Source organism: Rutilus rutilus (assembly GCF_951802725.1).
Source record: "Rutilus rutilus genome assembly, chromosome: 4".
Lineage (NCBI taxonomy): Eukaryota > Metazoa > Chordata > Actinopteri > Cypriniformes > Leuciscidae > Rutilus > Rutilus rutilus.
The window spans coordinates 45,413,674-45,441,497 of NC_140212.1; the positions used below are offsets into that span (position 1 = coordinate 45,413,674).

Consider the following 27,824-nt stretch of genomic DNA (forward strand, 5'->3'; position numbering starts at 1 on the left):
TTTGTAACGAAGACATTGAAAAGACGTCTTTCAGACATTATTTTGCTTAGTGGGCACCTACACAAAGAACATGCATCTATCCTAACTACACTGAAAAAATAAATAATTCATTGAATTTACTAAATGTTATGGTAAGTGGTTCCACACAATTGATTTTAGCTACATTTAAACAAATGCATTAAATTGAACTAAAATTAAAGGAATAGTTCACCTCAAAGTTGAAAATTGTGTCATCATTTACTCACCCTCATGTTGTTTCAAACCTGTATGAATTTCTTTTTTCTGCTGAACACAAAGAAAGTTATTTTGAAGAATGTCGGTAACCAGACAGTTGTTGATGTTGGTACCCAATGACTTCCATAACTGTCTGGTTACCGACATTCTTCAAAATAACTTTCTTTGTGTTCAGCAGAAGAAAGAAATTCATACAGGTTTGAAACAACATGAGGGTGAGTAAATGATGACACAATTTTCAACTTTGAGGTGAACTATTCCTTTAAGTTCAACTCGCTAAGCTTGAAATCATAAACCTGGAGCAAATTTTACCTGGAGCAAATCCCGGCGCTGCTTTACAACCGCAGATGGAAGACAGTCGAGGGATTCAGTGGAGTTTGGAGAATCGGAAGGCAGCTCCACTGTCGATGTCGATGTAGACGACTCTTCCAGGTCACCTGTCTCGATGCCGGTGTCGATGGAGCATGTAGCAGGCGACCCACCACAGATCTCCTCACAAAGCTCATAAAATATGAGTACTACCCGTCCTTGACCACTTCGACGCCCTGTGTCAACCACATGCCTGTATTTGCTGCGTATATTTTTCAACTTTGCGGTGACTTGGGCTTTTGAGACCATGCTAGCATCGTGAGGGAAATCCTTCTCGGTTAGCTCCCTCGGATACTGTGCCTGAAACGCGTCCGTTATATCACAATATTTAGAGTGACACGACTCCCAGTCAAATTTTTTTTGGAGCTTAGTGGACTTGTAGTCGAGTGTGACTCTAAGTAGTAGTTCGACTTCGTCGTCAGTCCATACGAAAGACTCCACTCTTGCTCTTGCTCTTGAAGTTGTTGCGTTCGCCATCTTCGTCTTCTTCTTCTTGGTTCGTATACAGCGCGCAAGGTTATGCGCATGCTCAAAGTCTTCTTCTCCGTGTATAGTGATTATCTGTGGCAGAATTACAGCGCCCCATACTGGTCTGGCATATATACTACACCGTTTTCAGTCAGTTTCAGTGGTTTCGTGTGTACGCAGATATTTCTTGAGACGACGCCGTGTTTACGGAATTTTTTTTTAGAACGAGGAAAAAAAATGATCGGATAGGGAACGCACCGGCTTCGTGTGGACGTGGCCAAAGTCTTCTGGCCTTATTTCAGAAACTTTAGTTTTTTTTTCAATAACCATGCATAAACATTATTCTCTCAAAAATACAAACATGTTGCTCACATATTATGGTAGCCCTGTTTGTGCTAAATAGAGTGTAATTACACTTTTGCCATTAATATATTTATAAGCAACTGAAAAAGCACAAATGTCAGGGCATGTCAGAACATCTCAAGGACTTCAGACCCCAGAGGGTTAAGTCAGGGGGGAATAAAGGGTTACGGTTTATAGGTGAAGACACTGGGAAGCGCTAAAGGTAAAAATGGGTTCGGAATTGAGACCAAATCCATAACGATTGTTAGACAATAGAATTGGCTTAAGGACAGTGCGAGATGGCAGTAAGAGGACCACACAATAGTGGGACAGGCGAGACTGGGGAGCTGGAACCCTCTTCAATACTGACCCAAGCCGGACCCAGTCACTGAGCCCGAAATGACTCTGAAACCAGAACAATGTAGAGTGTATAGTTGCTGCCCAGTAGTAAAATAAGAAATAAGGAAGGGTAAGCCCACCCTCAAGCTTTGGTTTCTGAAATATTTCTCTACGTATTCTGGCTGGTCCTTTGATAAAAAAAAAGATCAGATTGTCACGGTTTATGAATGCATTGTTTCCTGCTTGTCTCGTGTTTATGTTGTTACATGTGTGTGGGTGTGTGTGAGTGGGCGTGACCGGCAATCATCATCTATCAGAGCACAGCTGATCTCACTCACGGCGCCAGTTGCAGTTAATCCTCTCATCTTTAAATACTCACCTATTTCTCATCTCCTTTGTCAGATCGTTGTATGAGGTCCTCCGTGCTGCATGTCTGTTTCCGTTCCTGTTCGGTGTTCTCCAGTCTCGTGCTTCATTGTTCCTGTTCAGTGTTTCCCTGTGTATTACTTCATCATGTGGATTTCTCTCCGTCACTCACCAGCGCACTCTACTCACCGTCTCTTCTGTCCTGTACTGACCATCGAAGTCCCTGCACCACCTGCCATCAGCCGGAGCTTCATATTCACTGTTAACAATCTCAATAAAGAGTTTACTTGCATTTGCTTCCTCTCTTTCATCATGACAGAATGATCTGACCCATCGATGGAAGCAGCGAGTAACCCATCTACATGATTGGAGGAATTTCTCAACCGCAGCGTCCGTCGAATGGATTCTCAGGGAAGAACCTCAATGACACGGGTCGCGCTGTACAGGCTTTGGTGGCGCAGGTGTCCGAGCTGACCCAGCAATTCCAACTCCTGCGAGTTCCCGCTGCGCCGCCCACGCCGGCCGTTCTCCCCACACCACCAGAGAGCCCCTCCCAGTCGGAACCCCGCCTACCAGTTCCAGAGTCATATTCCGGTGAACCCAGTTTTTGCAGAGCTTTTCTAACACGATGCTCCATGCATTTTTCTCTCCAACCTAGGACCTTCTACAGTGAACGAGCCAAGGTCACGCTTGTCTTGACGCTGCTGACCTCATCCTTCCTCCTGCGTACAGGAGAATTCATCCCGCCTTCCATGTATCAAAGATTAAGCCCGTGTTTCATTCTCATATTAATCCGCCTGCCCCGGTCCCCCCCCCTGCCGCGACTCTTAGATGGGGAACCCACATATTCGGTTAATCGTATTCTGGACTCAAGATGGAGGGGACGTGGATTTCAGTACTTGGTGGACTGGGAAGGTTACGGTCCGGAGGAGAGAAGTTGGGTGCCTGCTAGAGACATCCTGGATCACTCTCTTATCAATGATTACAATCGACAGGTAAGGGAGTCTGGGGGGACGCAAGGAGGCGTTCCTAGGAGGGGAGGAGGGGAGGAGGGGGGGTGTACTGGCACAGTTTATGAATGGATTGTTTCCTGCTTGTCTCGTGTCATGTCTTGTCTCCTAATTCCCTGTATGGCCTGCTCACTACGAATGGCAATTGCCAAGGGTTCCCAATAACCAATGCAAAAAGCATTTGTCAAAATCAAAGAAATACAAGACTGACGAAGGGTTGGAGGCAGGCAGCCAGTCTAATCTAGACTAAAAACAGATATCTTTGGCCTAGAATACACATAACAAATTATAGACTTCTATAATTCAATGTTAGGCTGCATAGATTAGGTCAGCCGAAACCTGAAACATTTCCCATAAAAATCGTGATGTGCTTGTTAAATCATAAGAAGGATGGCGTCAACGCTAATATTACATACTGAACATATTGGGGAGGAATATAAAAGTTTGCTGAAGCGCAAGAAGTTTACTTGGCTTGTCACCATTCTCAAAAAAATGCATGTTTAGTCTTCAGCAATAACTTTTTGATAACATTGAGTTGATAAAATCAGATTGAAATTTGAGTCTCTTTTTGTAAATTTCAGGATCTTGAGAAGCTGCATAAGCCGAATCGAGCCGAAGAATTTCAAGAGATAATTCTTCTAGCTTCATCCTTCGTTGTCTATTTACACAGTCTGAATATGAAATGACTTGACCCCGAGCATATGCTTTCAAAGATTCCCAAATTGTGGAAGATGAGGTCTCAGGGGTGGTATTTATCTCCAAAGAGATATCTAATTGGGTTTTTAATGAATCACAAAATTCTTTCTCAGAGAGCAGTAAAGAATTAAATCTCCAACTTTGAGAACCAAACATCTTATCCTGAAACTGAAGAGAAAGTGAAAGTGGAGCATGGTCATATATAAGAATGCTGCCATATGAACAGACCCAACAATTTCTTGTCTAAGAAAAAGTAATCATTGCGAGAGTAATTAAGGTGGACATGAGAGAAAAATGAGTATTGTCGTGCTGTGGGATATGAAAAGCGCCATACATCAGCTTGACCACAAGTAGTTTAAAACAAATGAAGTGTAATTGCAGTTTTAGAGGGTTGGGCAGGTTTAGTGGATGAACGGTCTAGAGAAGGGTTCAGAGAACAATTAAAATCACCTCCCATAATAAGATAGTGTGAGTTTAGACCAGAGAGTAGAGATAATATTTTCTGAATAAAAGTTTGGTGCGTATATATTAGCCAGTGTCACGTTTAAACCATAAAGAAGGCCTGAAACAATAACATATCTACCACCGGAATCAACTAAGGTTTGTGAAGGAGAAAACAGAATACACTTATTGATAATAATTGGCACAAATTTAGAATGATAAACTTGTCCAATCCATTTCTTACAAAATCTGGCATGATCTTTAAGTGGGTCTCTTGCAAAAAAACAAAACAATATGAGTATTTAAATGTTCTAAATGTGACATCATCTTGCTGTGTTTGATTACATTGTTTAAACCTTTGACATTCCAACTGGTAGAATGAACACATGAACCCCCTGACTGAGCACTGAGTAAGTTAGTGGACATTGGTTACAACAACAACAAAAAGATAAATGACGAAAACATGAATAGTGTGAGTTTCTTCTGTCTTGACATATCTGAGATTCTGAGATTAAGTGAAAAGAAAGAAAAAAAATAGGCTGCCATTCAAAATCAGTTGTTGATATCAATAATTCAATTGTCACTAGTTGAAATGACTATTCTTGATATCAACAATTGAATTGCTACTAGTAAATCTGAAAATGTATTTCTGATATCAATATAATTTCAGATATCTAAAATGGCTTTCTTACTAGTAACAATCACATTCATAATATCAGAAATTAACATTGTCACTAGTGAAAATGGAATTATTTATATCAAAAATGAACATTGTTACTAGTAGCAATTCAAATGTTGATATCAAGAATAGACATTTCAACTAGTGACAATTGAATTCTTGATATCAAAAATAAAGGTTTTTACTAGTAAGAATCAAAAATTGCCATTGTTACTAGTAGAAATCTAATTCCTGATATCAATAACTATAATTTTAACTAGTGAAAATGTAGTTGTTGATATCAAGAATGCATATCCTGCGAATGATTAAAAGTCAAAACGGCTTGCGATATGCCTATTGCCATTCCAAGGATATAAATTGTTAATATCAAGAATTATAGTTCTCTTACGAGAGTTCTCTCGTACTGCGTCTTAGCTAAGACGCTGCGGGAAAAGTCTCTTTTCACGAATATTGAAGCAAAAAATTATCCTTAATTTTATAATATTTGTAAAACGCATTTGCAGCAGTATACAGCCACAGGCAAGACAGCTCGCTTGCTCATTGGCTGCTCTACGGCAAATGCATAAGCCTATCGAGCGCAGGCTGATGCAACATCAGACCAATGAGGCCACTTCCCGCCGACACGGCGTGGCCTAGCCCTATAAAGGTAGCTCGAAAAGGCTGACTCACTTGATTTTTCATCTCTTCAGCGAAGCTCACGCATCGTTGGATCTCGATAAGAAGCAAGCGTCGTTTGAGTGTAAGCACCTCAGTGGGACGAGCCATCTGAAGCTGCTGGCCTTCGCCGCCTTCCACTGCCGTACCTGCTGCGCTTTCCGGCGCTCATATCCTTTTCCAACTGTTCTTGTGTGTGTGTGTGTGTGTGTGTGTGTTCGCCTGCGACACACACTCGTAAAAGAGCTTGCGTCTTTTTAAAGATGCCCTCCTGCGGCTCGTGCCGAGCCCCACTCAGCGAGGGAGACCGTCATGTGATCTGTGTCTCCTGTCTGGGTGAAGACCATGCAGCGCTCGCGCTCGCTGACGGCGGCTGCCCTCACTGCGAGCTGATGCCTATGGTGACTCTGAGGACTCGCCTGGCGGTATTCTCCGAGCCTGCACTCCCCGCCGCGTTGCCGCGCCGTAAAAAGCGCCGCTCTCAGCGGATCCCGGAACCCTCTACAACCCGACCGAGCTCGCCGGTGCGCCCGCCTGCTTCACCGGCCTCGCCTGAATCACTTCCTGATGCTCAGCGCCCGCCGTCTGCCGCCACTTCATCAGAGGAAGTCGATTTCAGAGCCGCGTCGGGGGATGAGGACACGTGCTCTCTGTTAGCTTCGGGCAGCGGTGATTGGACAAGCTCCGAGGATCTCGCACTTACTGCTCGTAAGCCTAACAGACGAGCTAACATCGAGAAGGAGCTGATGCGAGTGCTCACGCTGGTCTGCACCAGTACCTCCCTCTCGGACCCGGCTGGATGGTAGCTTTCTTCCGGGTGAGCGTACTTCTCCTGAGTCTAAGCCCGCCCCCTTTCTTCCTGAGCTTCATGAAGAGGTGGCAAAGGCTTGGAACGCTCCCTTCTCAGCACGAACACGTTCGTCTGTTTCACCAGCATTCTCCGCTCTGGATGATGCTAAAAACAGAGGCTACCAGTCACTTCCGCCGGTGGAAAAGGCGATAGCGACGCACCTTTGCCCGCCCTCTGCTGGACGGCGGACGAAACCAGTGTTGCCATCCAAAGCCTGCCGCATGACGTCATCGCTGCTCGCGCGAATCTTTTCCGCTGCTGGGCAGGCTGCGTCTGCACTACAAACCATGGCCACGCTGCAGATTTTCCAGGGTGATCTCCTCCGTAAACTGGACGAGATGGGACCTGATGCAATCTGCCTCGCGGATTTAAGGAGCGCTTCGGATCTCTCCCTTCGCGCTACTAAGTCTGCCGCTCAGGCTATGGGACGAGTTATGGCTTCCGCCACTGTGGCTGAGAGACATCTCTGGCTGACGTTTTCAGACATGGCCGAGTCTGAACGCCCCACTGAATCCCGCTGGCCTCTTTGGATCCTCTGTCAACGAGTTTATAGAGAGATTCGCCGAGGACCAGAAAGCGTTGCAAGCCTTTAAGCACTTCCTGCCAAAGCGCTCCAGTTCTGCAGCGAGTCGTGCTAAACCGACCCAGCGGAGCTCTCAGCCACAGCCCACTCCTCCTGCTGCGTCATCACGACAGCAACGCAGCTCGAGACCCCGCTTTCGCTCTACCAGCCGTCGCCCCGCGCCGCGTGGACTACGGCAGAGGATTGTGGTGAAACCGGAAGCTCCGAACACATCCTAGCACGCCTAGGAAAGCGACGGTGTGCGAGTCCCGCTGCGGCCGGGCTCCCACCCAAGCGCGCCGCTGTTTCAGTCCCAGGAATTGCGACTGTCTCAGCGTCCTATGCAACGCGCAAGCCTGTACAGTTGCCCGCTTGCCTGCACACAAAAGCCGTTTTTACGGCTACCCAGATATATCCCGAAAAGAGTGTATTTTCTGGTGTCCCGGCCACGGCCGATGGTGCTATAAATGTAGTGCTGATGCCCACTATTCAGTGCCCATCCGTACACACAAGCACAGCCCTTCACACAGGGCTCGCGCCCATAAAATCGACTCAGGTCGATCGCGCGCACTACATAGTAAATGTGCCCACTCCTCAGTGCCCACATACACTATGTCACACACGTCATGCGGTTTCTGTAAAAACGAAACCCGTGCACGTTCGTTCTGCTCAGACAGACAACGCGCCAAAAGCAGTAAATGTGCGCACTTCCAGCCCACACTTACTCACAGACGATACGAGTCCCACGGGACTCGCTCAGCCCTCCCTCACTCGGCTAAGCGCCGTAGCGGGGTCGAGGACGAGCGTTCTGCCCGCTGTGATCAGCGCCCCCCCCCCGCCTCGAATGTCACAGACATAACGCCTATGTTACAGCACACCGAAGCGCTCTCGTTGCCCAGTCAACAGAGTGTGCTTCGTATCCAACCCTTAGCCATTCATGCAGATGCATGGGCAGCGCTTCCAGGGGTTTCGGGATGGGGTGCTAGGTATTATAAAGAGAGGCTACTCGCTACAGTTTTATCGACGCCCTCCCCGCTTTACGGCGCGTGTCGAAACTACGGTGAATTCGGAAGTAGCACACCTACTTCGAGCCGAAATTTTAAAACTGATGAGCAAAGGGCCTCTAGAGCCTGTATCTCAAGCTCAAAGCGAACGGGGGCTGTACAGCAGATACTTTCTGGTGCCCAAGAAAGATGGGGGCTTCAGACCCATACTGGATCTGAGACAGCTGAACAAAGCATTAGTGAAACGCAGTTTCAGAATGCTTACGACCAGGAAAATCCTCGCGCATATTCGCAGAGGAGACTGGTTCATGTCAATAGATCTGAAGGACGCGTATTTTCAAATACAGATAGCGTCACGTCACAGGCAATACTTGAGATTCGCCTTCGAGGGCCAGACATACCAGTATACAGTCCTGCCATTCGGCCTGTCCCTGGCACCTCGCACATTTACGAAGTGCATGGACGCAGCGCTCGCTCCTCTCAGACTCAGAGGCATGCGAGTGCTGAACTATTTGGACGACTGGCTGATTCTGGCTCACTCACGATCAGAGCTCGTGGAACACAGGACCATGTTACTCGATCACCTCGAGAAACTTGGTCTCAGAGTCAACTGGACGAAGAGTTCACTGAACCCCAGTCAAACGATTTCGTTTTTGGGTATAGTTCTGGACTCACAGTCTATGACGGCGCGGCTGTCGTCACGGCGCGCGCTCGGCATTCAGCGCGCAGCGAGATCTCTCTGCTACGGCGCGTCCTTCCCGCTCAAGGCGTTTCAGAAGATGCTAGGTCTCATGGCCTCAGCATCACCAGTTCTTCAGCTGGGCCTGCTCCGCATGCGCCCCTTGCAGTTCTGGCTGAAAGCACGTGTACCGTGCAGAGCGTGGACTTCCGGTCGGCTGCGCCTCAAGGTCAACCAGAGCTGTGTTACAGCTCTAGAACCTTGGACAGCGAACGGCTGGTACCAATCAGGTGCAAGCCTGGGGACTTCCTCGAGAGTGAGAGTGGTGTCGACGGACGCCTCCACCTCGGGATGGGGAGCGCTGCTCGAGGGCAGACCGTTATGTGGCCTGTGGTCAGAACGAGAAAAGCTCCGACATATCAACTGTCTGGAAATGCTGGCAGTGGAAAACACGCTGATGCGTTTTCGTCCCCATATCAAGGACCATCACGTCTTAGTCCGTTCGAACAACATGTCTGTGGTGTCCTACATAATTGTCCTACTCGATTTGGCACCCTCAACCGGAGTTGTGGTCCCTACACGTGTGGGCTCTCAACGGTTACCCGCTGATTTTTCAGTAGGAGTGCTAAATACTATCACTCAGGCTAGAGCACCGTCGACTCGACGGCTCTATGCCTCAAAGTGGTCGGTATTCTCCAGCTGGTGTATAGCTCGGGGATGTTCACCCCTCGACTATGAGGTGACGGAGGTTCTCTCCTTCCTTCAAGAGCTGTTGGATAAGGGCAGAGCCCCCTCCACGCTCAAAGTATATGTGGCGGCTATCGCAGCGTTCGCTGAAACAACGCTCGGTCAGTCGATAGGAAGGAATGATTTGGTCATCCGCTTCCTCAGGGGAGCTAGGAGACTGAACCCTCCCAGACCCCCATCGGTCCCTGTATGGGACCTCTCTACGGTTCTGGAGGCCATGAAAGGTTCCCCTTTCGAGCCCATCCAGACGATTAGCCTCAGACATCTGTCATTTAAGACAGTGTTCTTGCTGGCTCTTGCTTCAGTGAAGCACATAGGTGACCTGCACGCGCTCTCTGTGAGCCCGTCGTGTTTGGAGTTTGGGCCTAGTGACTCGAGAGTCATACTCAAACCTAGGCACGGTTATGTGCCAAAATCCCTCAACACACCGTTTCGGGCTCAGGTTATATCCCTGTCTGCCCTGCCGGTGTTAGAAGAGGAAGGAGATTTGAGCTCTCTTTGCCCTGTCAGGGCTTTAAGAGCCTATGTGTCTCGCTCTGCTGTCTTCAGACAGACTGAGCAACTGTTTGTCTCGTTCAGTGGACGTTCCAAGGGAATGGCTGTTTCGAAACAAAGCCTATTCAGATGGATAGTTGACGCCATAGCGTTAGCTTACACTTCCAGGGGTCTTCAGTGCCCACTGGGTGTCAGAGCGCACTCCACGAGAGGCGTTGCCTCGTCGTGGGCCTGCTCTAGTGGGATATCCTTACAGGATATATGTATGGCGGCAGGTTGGGCCTCGCCGTCTACATTTATCAGGTTTTATAACCTTGAGGTTCCCGCCTTACAGGCTAAGCTGTTGTCGGTGTAACTGAATCAGTAGTCTGACTTGAACACTGAGAATGCAAGCGCAGTGCGTTGCTAACTATCTTACGGGCAGTATTACGTAAGACCCATATTCCCACATTAGTCAAGGTTTGCCTTGTCTAAGTGATGTCATAATATTGCGTCTGCGGACGCTGCTATATATCGGGACGGAGAGTTCCTCCTCCTGTTCTAGGACTCTCTGTGAGTCCCTCTGGTGATTGTGCACTGTAAATCCTGGGCTTTGCCTCCAGGTTTATGGTTGTTAATCCCTGCACGCACGGCGTCTTCAGGGTTCCTGCAGGTTTCAGTAAGTCAAATTTAAGGCCTTTTTAAGACATTTTAAGACCAAAAAGATTGAAATTTAAGACCTACACGGCGCATAACCAAAAAAAAAAAATTAAAAGAATTCTGAAAAAAATATTTTTATTTCAGTGAATTCAGTAATTGAAAAAGCATTAATTTAATTTACAGACAAAGCAATCACATTAGTAACCTTCCACACCCAACAACATGCCAAATGCCCAAAACCTTAGGCCTAAAATGAAAATAGGCTAAAACAAACTTGCCCTCTAATAGAATATATTTCATCTCATATTTATTTACATTACGAAGCAGCATATTAATAGCCTAATAGAGATTGAACAGGCTCAGAGATTATTTTAGAAAATTGTAGTTTGCATAATATACTCTAAAAACACATAATTATAGCTGATTTTAGTTGATCATAACTAGAGATGAAATGGCATGAACATTTATTTTCACGATTATTATGAAATCAATTTACCGAGTTTGTCGAAACCCCGCAAATAACAAATAAAATTATCAATATGCAAGTTTTGTTTACATAAACATCAAAATACTATTAAAAATGATGGCCAGATTTTAAAGGAGTGTCTTGCAACATGTTATCTACTAATATGTACAAGTTCAAATAAAGTTTTTACAAAAATGGTTTTATAAAAAGATAAACCTCACACATTTCAGCCTTTAAATATTTTTTTTATAAAAAGAATGAGTCAAAAAAGATTAATTACTGACATTTACAATGCACATCCACTTATCTAATATTATTAATAACATTTGGTCTGATTTTCCTGTGGCGTCTGTCGTTGCTAAGCAACCATACAACGCACTCTCCACAGCAACAAGGAAGATGTTGTCCATCTGGCTGCGGGTGGAAAAAAATTGCGCGCTGCTTCAATAGCGCTTGCCACGTGCCCACATTTTAATAAACTTGAGCACGCAAAAAGACGCGGTATGTGAACTGCCTGTTGGCGAGCGACCTCATATCAAGCCCCGGGCTACTGGTAGCACGCGAGCGAGCTCCGCTTTGTAGGCTAACTTGTGTTGTGTTGAAGGCATCACGTGTTCACAGTACTGTGCACTGTGACCGACTGTGACCCGGGGCTGCGTTGCATTCTCAATTATTGGTTCCGCCACTCTTTATATATACTACGTTATTTAATCAAAATAATCGTGGTTGACAAATGAAACTTTTGAGGAAAAATACAATACGGAGAAGTTACATACAGCACAATTTTTAAGACCCAGACATCAAAATTCAAGATTTTTAAAGACTTTTAAGGTATTATTTCCACATTAATAAATTCAATGCTTTTAAGGCTTTTTAAGACCCCGCGGGAACCCTGCGTCTTACATTGGGTTCCCGCAGCGTCTTAGCTAAGATGCAGTACGAGAGAACTCTCGCAAGAGAACGTACTCGGTTACTAACGTAACCTCGGTTCTCTCTAGTAGAGGGAACTAGTACTGCGTTCCTTGCCGTGCGTACGATTCACTCTGGTTTGCTTCTTCGATGAAATAAATCAAGTGAGTCAGCCTTTTCGAGCTACCTTTATAGGGCTAGGCCACGCCCGTGTCGGCGGGAAGTGGCCTCATTGGTCTGATGTTGCATCAGCCTGCGCTCAATAGGCTTATGCATTTGCCGTAGAGCAGCCAATGAGCAAGCGAGCCGTCTTGCCTGTGGCTGTATACTGCTGCAAATGCGTTTTACAAATATTATAAAATTAAGGATAATTTTTTGCTTCAATATTCGTGAAAAGAGACTTTTCCCGCAGCGTCTTAGCTAAGACGCAGTACTCGTTCCCTCTACTAGAGAGAACCGAGGTTACGTTAGTAACCGAGTACGTTTTTACTAGTTGAAATTCAATTGCTAATATCAAGAATTATAGTTTTTACTAGTTAAAATTCAATTGTTGATATCAAGAATGAACATTTTTACTAGTTGAAATTGAATTGTTGATATCAAGGATTCATATCCTGGAAATGAATAAAAGTTAAAACGGCTTGCCATACTTGCAGGAGTTCATGTGGAGTAGCATTTACTGAAGTGCACTCAAACTCAGCTCCTCAAGGGCCACCGCCCTGCAGAGTTTAGCTCCACCCGAATTAAACACATCTGATCCAGCTAATCATCCAGTTTGATCATCCTGATCCAGTTTTGGAGCTGGTTGGATTTAAACTCTGCAGGACAGTGACCCTCCAGGAGCTCAGTTTGAGACCACTGATATACTGTGAACGGAGACGCTCTGACACACTGAAAACACAGGATCATGAGTTGCTCGTGTGTAAATGAATACAGTGCCATGCTTCACCCTGAAACACAGAGCATGTCAGTGTTAGGTTTATTGACTAGTTTTGGCCACTAGAGGCCCTCATTGGGTTTCATTTCAGTTTCCCACCATCGTATCATGTGTTATTGTTCTCACCTGTGCCTCGTTTCCTGTGAGTGTATTTAAGGCTACGTCTACATTAATCCGGATACAATCCCTCTCTGGAATGAGATGGACTTTGGCCTTAGATGGAGGAGCTGAACACGCAGCAACATTGAAAGCTCGAGTCCTGACTGTTCTGGTAGTGGTGATCTAGTAGTGTATATTGTCTCTGATCTATTACCCACAGTAGATGGCGGTAATGCTCTTTTTAAGAATGCGAACCGCCAAATAAGCACAAAGAAGAAGAAGAAGAAGAAGAAGAATCCGGATACATTTAAAAACGTCGTTTTCGTTTATAAATGCTCTCCGTCCACACTAGTATCCGGACGTTTCAGTGTGGATGAGAAACTTTGGAAAACGCCTGAAAACGCTAAATTCACCCTACAGCACATGCGTAAAACCCCACAAAAGATTACTAATATGATTCAGATGGAAAATAAATAATGAAGTTATCGCGCAATTCTTCTGACAGGATAATTTTATTTTGTAAAATATCTCACAATTCACTGATCCAGTCCAGGTCGCACGCAGTCACCATATGTTTGGTCTAAAATGCTCTCATGTATTGCCACAGGACAGCAAATGAGAGTAAATTCATCTTTGCAGGACTGTGATATGAAGAGTGTGCAATGTAGAATATTTTTAGCAGCAGTGTGAAAGTAAATATCACATAAGAGGCACAATACTGGGATAAACATGAATATCTATTGGTACAATATGTGTCACATGACTAAATTTACAGCATCATTTTTAAATACCACCGGTTTCACAGTCCACACTACAACGCGAAAACGGCGTTTTCAAATGTATCCACTTTGGAGTGCGTTTTCAAAAAGCTTCGTTTTCATTAATAAAAACGCCGTCTCAGTGTGGACGGAAGGACAAAATGAAGAGAAAAATATACGTTTTCAAACGAAAACGTATTAGTGTGGACATGGCATAAGTAGCTCTGTTCCTCTGTTTTTTGCTTAGTTTTTAATATGTTGAGACCAACCTCTCCAGTCTTTGGTAATGCCTCCTGTGAATTTATATGGATTTATTTGCTCTATGTGATTTTCTGACATTTGATTTTGTTGTCCTCATATTTTCTCTTTGACATTTTTAGATGTTTTTATTAGACCCTTTTGGGAAACACTTACCCTCTTGGCTTTTTGTATAGACCCCTTGGAACAACTGGAGTTACAGTTTTGGAGTAACTTTATCATTAGCCTTCTACATTCAGCCCTCACAGCCTAGTTCTAACCTTGGTCCTTACAGTCAGAATGTATATGTATATGAATACATCACAACCTTCACAATTTGACATTCATACTAAGCCATATCCTGTTCTCTTAACAATGCATTGTTAGTATTAATAATAAAAAAAATCACAGCCAACTGATAAGTAACACTTTTTCAGTTAATTGCCATTTGGTGTGTGGTGTTAATTTTGAAGATGTCTGAGATGCTAACTGTGTCCTGTGCACAGCCACTAGATGGCGCTGCTAGCTTGTTCAGTGCTATCAGAAGCGAATCATGCATGAAATAGAAGCATTTAACACTTTTAGTAACTGTTGCAAAATTCAATCTTCATACAGTCCATTCCCTTCCCCTCACCCCAAACAATATTTTTCTTAGACTTATGCAGTCCATGTGGGTCATACGTCTGTATAAATATTGAAAAATATCACATTCCTGCAAATTTTTTGTCTCTTGCGGGTGCTAAGCGGCTGCTTACCTTGCTTATTGGTTAAGTAAGCCTCTGATTACAGCATAGTTAATTATTTTAAAACCATTCACCTCAGTATCTCCAGCTGACAGTTTGGACTCTTCAGTCCATCAGAAAGAAGCTTCACTCCAGAATCCTGCAGGTCATTGATACTCAGGTCCAGCTCTCTCAGAAAGGAGTTTGAGGATTGTAGAGCTGATGATAAACTCTCACAGGACTGAGCTGTGAGATTACAGCTGTGTAGCCTGTGTAGAGAACAAAACAAAGAGCAGTAGAAATGCTTATTAGTGTTTATAATCTGGAGCTTGAAAAAACCTTTAACTGTAGTGAATTAAGCAAAGATAAAACAATTATCTCTTCATAAAACATCAAACCAGCATTTATTTTCACACACACATTACTTTTATTACTTTTTCTGAACTGTCTAGGCCAGCAAGTCACTCATTTAAAATGAAGGCAATTACAAAAGACAGTGTTCATAAATGAATGTAAAGGAGACTCTTACAGTGCTCTTCTGGTATTTCTGATCACCGGCAGAAATCTCATCAGTGCTTCATCAGATCTTCTGTATTTCTGCAGTTCAAACATCTCTTGAGTCTCTTCTGACATCAGGAGCACAAACACCAGACCAGACCATTGAGCAGAGGAGAGATTCTGTGTTGAAAGATTTCCTGAGCTCAGATTCCTCTGGATGTCCTCCACAAAGTTATCTTTCAGTTCACTGAGACAGTGAAAGAGATTGATGGTCCTCTCTACTGATCCCTCCTTCTCTATTTTCTTTTTGATATAGTCAACAGTGTTTTTCATGTCCCCTGTTTTCTGTTCCAGTCCTGGCAGTAGTCCCTTCAGGTCACTCTGATTGGACTCCAGACCCAGGAGGAACCGGAGGAAAAGGTCCAGGTGTCCGTTCTCACTCTGTAAAGCTTTCTCGACTGCAGCATTATGAAGCTGAAACAGTGGCTTTTTGGACAGTTTCCATGTCAGTTTTCTCCAGGATTGAAGAAATAGATCAGCTTTCTCATCTTTGCCCATCATAAACACATAAAGAGCAGCAAGGAATTCCTGTACACTGAGATGTACGAAGCTGTAAACGTTTCTTGCTGCTACCTTTTCCTCCTGAAACATTCGAGTGCATAACCCAGAGTACAACGACCCTTTTCTGACATCTAGTCCACATTTTGCAAGATCTTCTTTGTAGAAAATCAGGTTTCCTTTCTCCAGCTGTTGAAAGGCCAGTTTCCCAAGCTTCAGAATAATCTGGTCAAAAGACTCGGAATTAGGTTCGGGCTCATCACAGTATTTTTCTTCCATCTGTTTCTTCTGAGAAATTAAGAAGCTTGTGTACATCCCTGTGAGAGTTGTGGGAGTTTTGTCATTACTCTCTCGAGCAAGTAGAGGCTGAAGAACAATAAGAGAAATCCAGCAGAAGACGGGGATATGGCACATGATGTACAGACTCCTGGATTTCTTGATGTGACTGATGAGGTTTCCAGCAACCTCAGGACTGTTTTTGATGAAGTATTTCTCTTTCTGCTCATCGTTAAATCCTCGCACCTCTGTCACTTGATCAATGTAGTTTCGGGGTATCAGACTGGCTGCTGCTGGTCTGGATGTGATCCAGATGATAGCAGAGGGAACCAGGTGTCTCTTGATAAGGTTTATTATAATCTTACTTACTGTTGTTTTTTCATTTACATTTGTAAATATGTCATCTTTTTTAAAGTTCAAAGTAAAACGACATTCATCCAGCCCGTCAAAGATGAACATAACTTTACCATCACCTTGAGGAAGAGAAGGCAGTTCTTCAGGACTACTAAAGAAGTATTTGTTGAGCAGTCCCATGAGACTGCACTCTCCTTTAATCAAATTCAGTCTACGGAATGGAAGTGGAAATATGAAGACAATATCCTGATTTTCTGTTCCTTTAGCCCAGTCAAAGATTAATTTATTGACAGAGACAGTTTTTCCCACTCCTGCAATCCCCGTTGTCAGCACTTTTCTGTTTCGTCGACCTGTGTCACACTGGACTTTAAACATGTCATTACACTCGATTGGCTTCTCCTTGGCAGTCAGTCGGTTGTGATTTGATTCGATCTGTATCACCTCATGGTCGTTCACTCTTCCTCCAGTCTCATTCTCCACCACATATAAATCAGTGTAGACATCGCTCAGGTATTCTTGATGACCCGTCTCTGAATTACCAATCAATATCTTCTCGTAGTCCTGTTTTAATTTGTTCTTCAGTCTGCGGCTGATCTCTGTGTAATCATGAAAAGTAACTTCTCTATCGTCTGCAGTTGAGCCTTTAAGAAATAGGGAAAAAGACAGCAAAGACTAAATTATCATGTTTTTCATAAAGTCTGAAGACCTCTATAATGAAGAAATGATGGTTGCACCTTGTTGTTTCTCTAGTGTCTCCGTCGCTGAGGTTTTTTGTGGCTCTGTGAGGAAAGAGAAAATTAGTAAATTTATACAAAGGAAAGAGACAATAGATACAATTACACAGAAGAATAAAGTGACAAGTACCTAAAGCATTTCTGAACAGTATGGCTACACACTAAACTTCCTTAAGAATAGGATTCACAACTACTGAGCATTATTTCATATATGATTGTTCATAAGCAGTCTGTCTCAGAAAGCACAGTTATTGTGTCTTTTTAAACATTACAGTTTATTATATTATATTTTTATTATATGAATTGTATTATAGTCATTATTATATATAAACTACTGTATATTACCATTTCCTGCAGTGTTTAAGCTGTAGTTGATGGTCACTGGGCCTGTGATGGTGTTTCCAGTGAGTACAGGAGCATTTACAGTTGCTCCTGTTTCAGCTTTCACATCAACACTGCTGCTCATCTGTCCTGGAATAGAGATAGAGAGATTAATTACATCGCTTAAATCACAACTTTAACATTTCTGATATTATTTTTTCTTTTATCACTATTACCTTCTTTTAGTTTTTTGTTTTCCAGCTCATCTAGTGTGTTATCATGCTGTTCAACAGAAGCCATTGTCCTTTACTGACTTACAGCTGTTGGACAAGAACACACGTGTCTATAATGAATCGGCTGTTACCAGACACTTTCCAAAAATATAAAAAAAGTGCAGAGTATAAGTGCTGTCAATCGATTTAAAAATAAACAAAAACATTTTTAAAGATTTTTTGGCAATTGTGATAAACAGTAAAGTTTTTAATATATTTTGATATTGTAATACTTTCACATTAAATCTCCAAAATAATGTAGAAACAACATAAAGACATAAATTTGTGTACAGATATTGCTGTAGCTGGCCAACAACGGCCCGTTCGAGGACCTTAGCCAGAAAAGTTAGATTGGCAATAGGCCTATAGATAAATCTTCAGGATCAGAGCCAGGCTTTTTAAGAACTGGTGTAATAGTGGCTGTCTTAAGAGCCAAAGGGACGTGCCCAGTAGCTAAGGAATTGTTAATAATTACGGTTATAGCAGGACATAAGCATGTGAAGTACATGTTTAGAACCTCATTAGGCAAAGGGTCAAAGAGCATGTGAAAGAGCTCATAGACATGATTCATTTCAAAGTATTATCTATGCTGACAGTAGTAAAACTAGACGAGGAAGTGGAAAGTGAATTTTTAAAATGAGACTCAGTAGACAACCAAGACAAGCCCGTTAATCTGTTTAACTGTTAATGCGTTATTGTTGCATTCACTTGCCCTAAATTCAACACCAGAGATTTTCTTCAAAGACTATGCAGTGATATTTTATATTTGATTACTGTCTGTGCTTGAAAATCTAGTTTAGATCTACATGAAAAACCTGAAAAGAACTGTTTATTTAATTTGTATATGTTTGCTCTGTTGTATTTGTTTGTGCTATTGCTCGTGATTGTATTATTTGTTATTTTATTACTGACTGTCTTTAACAATATTTAGAATTTATATGAGTTAGTAGGCTAGTAGTTTTTGGCATCATAACCTTATCTATTAAGGTAACATGGATCAAAAACAACTTAAACAACTAGACCTATTTTATTTTTTATATTTATTACTTGGTGGGGCCAGTGTACATTTTGGCAGGGCAAGTACAAATTTAAACCACCCGATGGGTCAGTAGAAAAAATCCTTAGTGCTGAGCCCTGATTTTACACATCTCTTGCTACATCCTCTGTGAACAAATTTGACTGGATTATATAACTGGATTATATGCAATTATAATTCTCTGTCAAATTTGTCCTCGATATTTCCATGTTGTTTTGGTTGGGTTTAATGATAATACACGAGTCCTAAACCCCAGATAGAGGACAAAAACATGACAGACTCGAGCCCTAAAAAAGTGAGCATACACTTTCGATAAGCAATTTTGAGAACACTAAGAAAAGAGCACATTCTTTTCGCCTGTTTGCACACTTTAAACACACGTTTGCACCATTCATTGTGTTCATTCAACACCGTTTTTTCTTATGATAAATACACGTCAAAAATGCATTTTCAGGGACTTCAAAGCGCACGTCCAAAAAATTTTGTAGCAAACCATGTCAAACATTTTGCTGTCAAATTGCACTCTTTTGATGGGTCAGTGTGCAATAAGACGCCCGACCAGGCGTATATGAATACTTAGGCTTGCCATAACTTCTATTTCATGATTGAACAAACAATAACACACAGAACTATGCCAAAATGCCTGTTTTGTCAAGTATTTTCATAAGAGCGGTCTTAAATGCGTTAAATAACGTCTTAAATGACCTTAAAGAGTTATGAGTAAATGAGATGCGCGTCAGATCCGCATCATATGTGACAGCAGCTCTTGAAGTGACAGCAGCCTAATAAACCCGTTGATGCTATGTCATTTGTGATGTATGCTGTTACTTGCCACTAGGTGGAGACCTGTACATATATCTTTGTTATCACAAGTAAAGAGAACAAGAATGACATTGACAGTGAACAACTCGTGGTGTGTCTTCTCTTTATTATAATTGTGTTTTCCTAAGTGTTAAGCCTAAACAGCTAGCTAGAAGTTACCATAAGACATTACACGGTGTCAGAAGTTCACAATGGATCAGCTAAAACCTCCAAACGAACTGAGTTTTGAAGGAAATGCCGCAGAAAACTGGCGAACCTGGATACAGAAGTTTGAGTTGTATCTCGTTGCAAGTGGAACATCTGAGAAATCAGGCAAGATAAAATGTGTTACTTTTCTTCATGTTGCCGGAGATGAGGCGATTAAGGTATTTAATACCATGGATTTTGACGAGGAGGAAGCGAATGATTATGAAGCACTGAAAGAGCAATTCAGGCGCTACTGTGAACCAAGGAAAAACTTAACATATCTGAGACACATGTTTTTCACTCGAGCTCAGGGACCAACTGAATTGATTGATGCTTATGTGACTGAGTTAAAAAACAAAGCCAAAGAATGTGAATTTGCACAGCTGACTGATTCACTGATCAGAGACCGCATAGTGTGTGGCGTTAACAATGATCAAACTCTTAAGGGAACCGGATCTGGATCTGAACAAAGCTGTGGATATCTGCAGGGCGAGTGAAGTCACAAAAAGTCAAATCAAAGCACTCCACGAGGAAAATGAAGTGACTGTGAACAAAATTAGCAAACTAAAGCTAACTAAGAAGTCACCTGGGAATAGTTCTGCTCCGAACGCATGGTCAAAGAAAGAAGAGGAATGTACCAGATGCGGTTATAGGCATGAACCGAGGAAGTGTCCTGCATATGGACAAATATGCAAAGTGTGTCGTCGAAAAAATCACTTCGGAAGGATGTGCAAACCGCAAATGCAGGGTTCGACTAAAAACGACAAAACAAGGTTCACAGTGAGAAAAGTTCATGAAATTGAACAAGAGGATCACACAGAACTGTTTGTGGGTGCCCTTGAAGAGAAGCAGACTGGAAAGAAAACGGAGACACAAGTTAGCGAAGCAACTGGAAGACAAGACAAGTGGACAGAAGCACTTAAAGTAAACAAAAGAGCACTTTCTTTTAAACTGGATACTGGAGCGGAGTGCAACGTGATTTCATATAAAGACTTCAGAGCAGTTGCAGGAAAGTCCATGTCAATGTGCAAGTCTAACTGTGTGTTAGTAGCATACTCAGGCCACAAGATGGAGCCAAGGGGTAAAGTAAAGCTCGTCTGCCAGTTCAAAGAGAATGAAGCTGAAATTGAGTTCCAGATTTTAGAGAAAGACTCACCTGCTATCCTGGGAAGGTCAGCATGCACAGAGTTAGGACTAGTCAAGAGAGTCTACAAGGTGGACTGTGAAGAAAACACTGACATTCTGAAAGAATTTGATGATGTCTTCAATGGGTTGGGGTGCACACCTGGGGTGCATCATATCAAGATTGATTCGACAGTGTCTCCAGTGATACATCCACCCAGAAAAGTGCCGATCGCACTAAAAGACAAAATAAAAACTGAATTAAGCAGAATGGAAAGTCTTGGAGTGATCGTCAAACAGACAGAACCAACAGATTGGGTCAATAGTATGGTGACGGTTGTGAAGCCGAACAAACTTCGAATCTGCATTGATCCCAAAGATTTGAACAAAGCTATCAAAAGAGAACACTTTCCACTCAAGACAGTTGAAGAAGTAGTGAGTGAAATGCCAAATGCAAAAGTTTTTTCTGTGTTGGATGCTAACCATGGCTTTTGGCAAATTCAACTGGATGAAGAAAGTTCCAAGCTTTGTACATTTAATACACCTTTTGGTAGGTACTGTTTTAAGAGGCTACCTTTCGGTGTATCATCAGCCCCAGAAGTCTTCCAGAAGTGCATAGCACAAAGGCTCGAAGACCTGGAGGGAGTCGTGAATATCATGGATGACATACTCGTGTGGGGAGAAAATGCGGAACAGCATGATGAAAGGCTCAGGCGGCTTTTAGAGAGAATCAGGAGTATAAATCTGAAACTAAATCGGGAGAAATGCAAAATCAGAATGTCTGAAATAAAGTACATAGGCCATGTACTGAGTGGAGAAGGTTTGAAGCCAGACCAAGACAAAGTCAAAGCAATTGTGGAGATGCCTAAGCCACAAGACAAAGCTGCCTTGATGAGGTTTCTTGGCATGGTTCAATATCTTGCAAAATTTGTTCCAAACCTGTCAGAGATCAGTGCGCCGCTGAGGAAACTCCTGGAAAATGGTGTAGTGTGGCACTGGGAAACTTCACAGCAAAAGAGTTTTGAGATGCTGAAGACACAACTGAGCAACGCCCCAGTTCTCAAATTCTTTGATGTCAACAAGGACGTGACTCTTTCTGTGGATGCAAGTTCAGAGGGTTTAGGTGCTGTCATTTTGCAGGATGGACATCCTGTAGCATATGGTTCAAGATCACTGACTGACTGCCAGAAAAGGTATGCTCAGATTGAAAAAGAGCTTTTAGCCATTGTGTACGGTTGTACACTTTTCAGCCAATACCTCTATGGTAAACCAGTAAGAGTGCAGTCAGATCACAAGCCACTGGAGACACTGTTCAAAAAGCCTCTAGAAAAAGCGCCAACACGACTGCAAAGGATGTTGATGAAACTTCAACCGTATGATCTGCAGGTAACCTACAAACCAGGAAAGGAGTTGAAAATTGCAGATACACTTAGCAGAGTCTACCTGGAAGAAGAAGCAGAACAGTTACTAGACAGTGACTTGGAAGTTCATCAGTTGTCAGAGTGTCTACCAATTTCAGAAGAAAAACGTGAAGCAGTCAAGAAAGCTACAGAAGCAGATGGAGAACTGCAGATGGTAATGGCAGTAGTCAAGACAGGATGGCCTAAACAAATCAGACATGTGCCAAATGCAGTGAAAAAGTACTGGACATTCAGAGAAGAGCTGACCATTTCAGAACGACTGCTGTTCAAAAACACGAGGCTTGTGGTTCCACAAAGTCTTCAAGCAGAAATGCTGGAGAGGATTCATGAAGGTCATTTGGGAGTTGTAAAGTGTAAAGAGAGAACAAGAGATGTATTGTTTTGGCACAGCATGGGAAAATAAATTGAAGGTGTGGTGTCAAAGTGTGCTGTGTGCAACACTTTCAAAAGGAACAATACCAAAGGACTGGTATCCTCAGTCTAATTGTCAAAGTGAAAGAGCTGTACAAACCATCAAAAACCTACTCAAGAAGGTGCAAGAAAGTCAAGGAGATCCGTACATTGCTCTTCTTGAGTACAGGAATACGCCGCTAGGTGGAGTGAAGTTATCTCCCGCACAGCTTCTTATGGGCCGTAGATTGAAAACCAGAATACCAACAGCGAGTAAACTGTTACAGCCGCAGCTGCACAAAGGTGTTCAGCAAAGCCTAAAAGACAGGCAGCTGAAGCAAAAGTTCTACTATGATCGTGGGGCTAGAAACCTGCCTACTCTGAGTGAAGGAGAAATGGTGAGGCTGAGAGCTGAGAATCGTTGGCAGCCAGCTGTAGTGGTGAAAAGTCTTGACAAACCGAGGTCATTCTTGGTTCAAACACAGGGTGGAGAAATCTACAGAAGAAATCGAAAACACCTGCTAAAGACCAAAGAGCTGAGTTTCCAGAATTCACACTTTCAGGACTCATTCGATCCAGTTATAAATGACTGTGTTCCTGATGTCGTTGAATCAAAGCAGGCATTGCTGCCTGTGCCATCTCCTGCAAAGATGTCTTCGGTGTCTGAAGGTGTTGCTGAAGAAACTGTGAAGGTGACTCGTTCTGGTAGAGTGGTTAGACCTCCGAAGCGTTATTCTTGCTAAAGTAAGCAAGTAGTTACCTAAAGTAAAGTAGAGGTTGAGATCTGTTCAAAGATCTCAAGTTTGCAATACTGGCTTTCTAATTAGAAATAAGAGTTCAAGTTTATAGTTGTGTTAAAAAAAAAAAAAAAAAAAAGGAAGATGTGATGTATGCTGTTACTTGCCACTAGGTGGAGACCTGTACATATATCTTTGTTATCACAAGTAAAGAGAACAAGAATGACATTGACAGTGAACAACTCGTGGTGTGTCTTCTCTTTATTATAATTGTGTTTTCCTAAGTGTTAAGCCTAAACAGCTAGCTAGGAGTTACCATAAGACATTACATCATTGATGTTAATCAAAGAACAAAGGTAACGGAGATTGTTGTAGCAGAGAAAATAATAGCTTTAATAAGGGTTAATTTCAATTTCTGTATATTTCCTTCCTGTTAGACAGGTAGGAAGGCCACAGGTAAATGTGACATTTATTATAATACATCATACATGCGTGTGTGTTTATGTCGAATTGTCGTAAAGCAATTCGTGTTTCGCGCTCGTTCTCGTTCTCGTTCTCGCTTCTCACGAGACTTCCAATTTCTATCTTGCCGGGACGGTAGTCCCCAAGTTGCAAGGTTGGTTTTCCGCCTGGGAACGCTGGGGGGAGCGGGGAAAGTCACCAATATCACCAGAACAGGTTGTTTAACCATCCAAATGATTTCTAGACAGTTTTATTAAGTTAAAAAAGTTACCAAGTTCTCCTTTAAGTTCACTTACATTACAAGTTGATATTTTATTTGAAGCCTAACAAATGTTGAAATCGATAGCTTTTAGAGATGAATGTCTATAATTAATGTTTAAAAAATCATTTATCATAGAGACATCAGTAGCTGCATTAGTATCAGTGATACTGGCCTTGATTTATAAAAAGATGCCATTAAACAAATATTTAAAATACACTGTCTTAAAGTTGTTTCTACATTAATTTGGAGAGTAACTGTGAAATTATTGCAATATAAAAATATTAAAAACTCCAAAGTTTTTAAACTTGATTAACTCGTTATTTTTTGTATCCGTTAAAAGCAATATTAAAAATATTATATTAATCATATCATATAATTAAAATATCATATTTATTGTTACTACTGTAAAGCTATTTTAAATTATCGTGGGATCTCATTCAATGCTTTCAGAATCTTTACTTTTTAAAATGATTCAGTAATTTTTTTAAATGAACGTTTTAATGAATATATTGAACAAAAATGAATTCATTTATTTATTAAAACATATTATTATAGCTAAAACATGGTTGAATATTTACAAAAAGAGATGACTGGACGAGGGGGACATGTCAGACCTTTGCCATTGTTCCAGGCCACACCATCGAGACCGAGTCTTTGCTAGAAGCTGTTCATCTTTGTTTCAAAGATTTATTTTGTTTTTCATGATAAATACACAACGCAGTGTTTCCCCGCCTGGGAGTTTCTCCAGCATGCCGTGTATCACATTGATGGAAAAGAGTTTTCTGTAAAATTTGAGGACAACAGTTGTTTCAGGCCCACGTGATATTTAGTCGCATTTGAAATGTTTGTTGCTGTTCTTAATAAATCATCACATCTTAATAAATGAAATCATAATCGTATAAGAGTTCAAATGAGCTGCTTAATGACTTTTAAAAATGCATTGTGTAATATTTAGGAGGATCTGTTGTTGACAGAAATGCAATATCATATACATAACTATGTTTTCAGTGGTGTATAAAGACCTTACTTAATGAACCTTTATGTTTTTATTACCTTAGAATGAGTATACATTGTATAATTGTAATAAGTGTACAAAAAAGAAGTCTTAAAGAAATGTATTAAAAATGTATTTAAAAAAAAAAACAATTAAATGAGATTGAAATCACATATACAGTGGCCTCTCTGGTTTATTGTATTACATTCGTAATATAACAAATATTTGTTACTAATTTTAATATGGAAGTTAGACAGGAAATAACCCAGTACATGAGTAAGACTTAACCCAGCAAGATGGTTAATTTCACCCACTGGTTGGGTCAAATGAATGACCCAGAAATATGGGTTAAATGGTAAAACCCAGCGCGTGTTCTGTCCAATAGTGACCCAGCGGTGTGGTTAAGGTTGGGTTATTTTTTAACCCTGCCGTTTTTAGAGTGCAACTTTCAATGCAAACCGTAACCCGTTTCGACCTAAACTGACAGTGTAAAAATGCATTATGTCCTTATGCCTTATATAGACTGATTAAATGTAAGCAAACTTTCATGATCATGATCAAAACATACTCTGAAAAGCTTGTGTGATCAGGCCGTACTCTTCCTTCTACATGCTCTTCAACAGAACAGCTCTTCATACAGCGTCAGTTGAGAGTGTGTGTCTGACGTTGTATGAAAGCCTTACGACAGTCGAGTGTCTCACAGAACAAACCAATGTACAAGAGTCTGATGAGAAACACTCCTGAAACTGTAACTAATAAAGCTGCTTTCAAATGATTCACAGTGGCCCCAATATTGATCCGAACCATGCGTCCCACTCAGAGGAGAAAAGACATGATCCGTATTGAGTTTAGCTAAACTGTGCACTGCTCTTCAGTGTTGTCTGGGATATATGAACATGTAACAGTTGCATGTTCCTCCCTGGGAGGCTAACAGAATATCAAGAGCCATTCGATTTAGTAAAACAAGCTTCCTCATTACATGCACTTCTTCTGCAATGTCAGCAACAGAACTAAGTGAGTTTTGCTGTGTCCTCAAACACCAAAGGTGGCCTCATGTAGTGCCTGTACTTCATTCTGTACATTGATCATATTTTCAGTTTCAGAGATTCAATTCTCGATCTGTGTCATGATTAAAAGATGTTTGACATAATCCTCTCCTCTGACATTACTCACATTGCCAGTAATAGAAGCCAAGTAACATCCTTAAAATCCCTTACAAAGGAATAGATAAGCTTTGTTACCACAAACAAAGTGTGTGTCATTAGAACAACGAGTGTTTTGATTTCTCATTGTTAGAAGAGTTTTGTCACATCTGGAAAATTCACACATCTGGCTTAGACTTGCTCACTACATTCTTCCCTTCAAGGCACCAGGAAGAATTCACTTATTCCCTCCAGATTTCACATTAAGACAAACTGATATCTATAATCAGTACTGTTATATACAGTCAAATGTCGTGAACTATAATGTTAATGAGAATAATTTCAGTAGTGACATACACTGCTCGTGAACAGCAGTTTGTTGTGCCAGGAATAATCAGCCACATTATAGACACATCTGTAAGCATTTGATTTTGTCAATGGTTCAAAATTGAGCATTTAGCACAAGTTTCACCCTGTAATTTCCAAAAGTCATTGTGAAAATCTATTTCTTTACCACCTCATATTCTCTGTTTTTAACTTTTCCCTTTTACACTTCTGCCATTTGTTGTCTCAACATTAAGGCAGTCTATGCTCTAGTACTGTTACTCTAAACGAGTTATCTGACAGGTTTATCATTTTGATACTAGAATTAGTTGATTTCTTCAATGATCATCATACTACGGTAGTTAAGCAGTGAGTAATGTTGTTGTACAGGAAACATAGTTTAGATTGTTGAATGGCAGGGCTGTCCATCACCAAATTACACAAACATCTCCTTAAAATGTCTACAAAACTGATCTGAGATCAGGTAAAAACCATAAACACTTGTTTACTGGGATCGGCCCCCAACAGCAAACCATTGAAACTTCGAAACATTTGGAAACAGTTGTGACGTAACAAAGCCATTTTTTACCGAATTCACATATGAAAGCGGCCATCACTAGTGAAGACAAATATTTGATTGAACAAGATCCAAACTGGAGTATAAAGTCAGTATCTCTGTGCTCTTTGATGCGGGATAGTTCAACTTGCAAAAATCATATAAGGCCACAGCGCTCGAGAATTTGGAGAAAAATAAAAGCCTTTATTCATGGCTATAACATTTTTATGAACATTCATATATCCGCACAGCAAGTGTGTGTGAGGATCACATGCCAAGGACATGGAGAGGAGTGAGAGGAGTTAGTTTTAACCACAGAGGAATGTGAATGCAATCTAGCATAGCTTCCACTGATGCATATGTTGACTGAAGTATTCTCTTTAAGGAATGAGGATTGTGTAGCATGAGATATACATTCAATTTTAAACATGAACATGATTATCTACCTTGTAAAGATAATGTAAGTTCCTTTGGTCAGCATATAAATTCCCAACCTTTGTGTATTGACGAATGAAGACCATCTCTCCAGTAAATTGTTTTTCTCTGCTATGTCTTGACATATAATAATAAATAAGAGATCTCATGGCATCTCATGGTGTTTGCTTCTGTGATTCAGGGAAAAAAGCTTTTACAAGTCTAGACTAGTGCCAGCGCT

General features: G+C 41.9%; 1 protein-coding gene across 2 annotated transcripts in view; it reads right to left on the reverse strand.

Moving 5' to 3' along the window:
* Positions 1-27,824, reverse strand: part of LOC311289543 (protein NLRC3-like) — a 74,590-nt gene that overhangs the window by 40,684 nt on the left and 6,082 nt on the right. The window contains exons 2-6 of one of the 2 annotated variants that reach the window (XM_084407628.1): positions 17,680-17,763; positions 17,468-17,593; positions 17,123-17,167; positions 15,232-17,029; positions 14,798-14,971 (exon numbers count right to left, since the gene is read on the reverse strand). In XM_084407628.1, the coding sequence (XP_084263754.1) occupies positions 14,798-14,971; positions 15,232-17,029; positions 17,123-17,167; positions 17,468-17,593; positions 17,680-17,743 (2,207 nt within the window). In that variant the 5' untranslated portion in view covers positions 17,744-17,763. The remainder of the gene's footprint in view (positions 1-14,797; positions 14,972-15,231; positions 17,030-17,122; positions 17,168-17,467; positions 17,594-17,679; positions 17,764-27,824) is intronic. The other variant, XM_084407629.1, reaches the window with a different exon arrangement.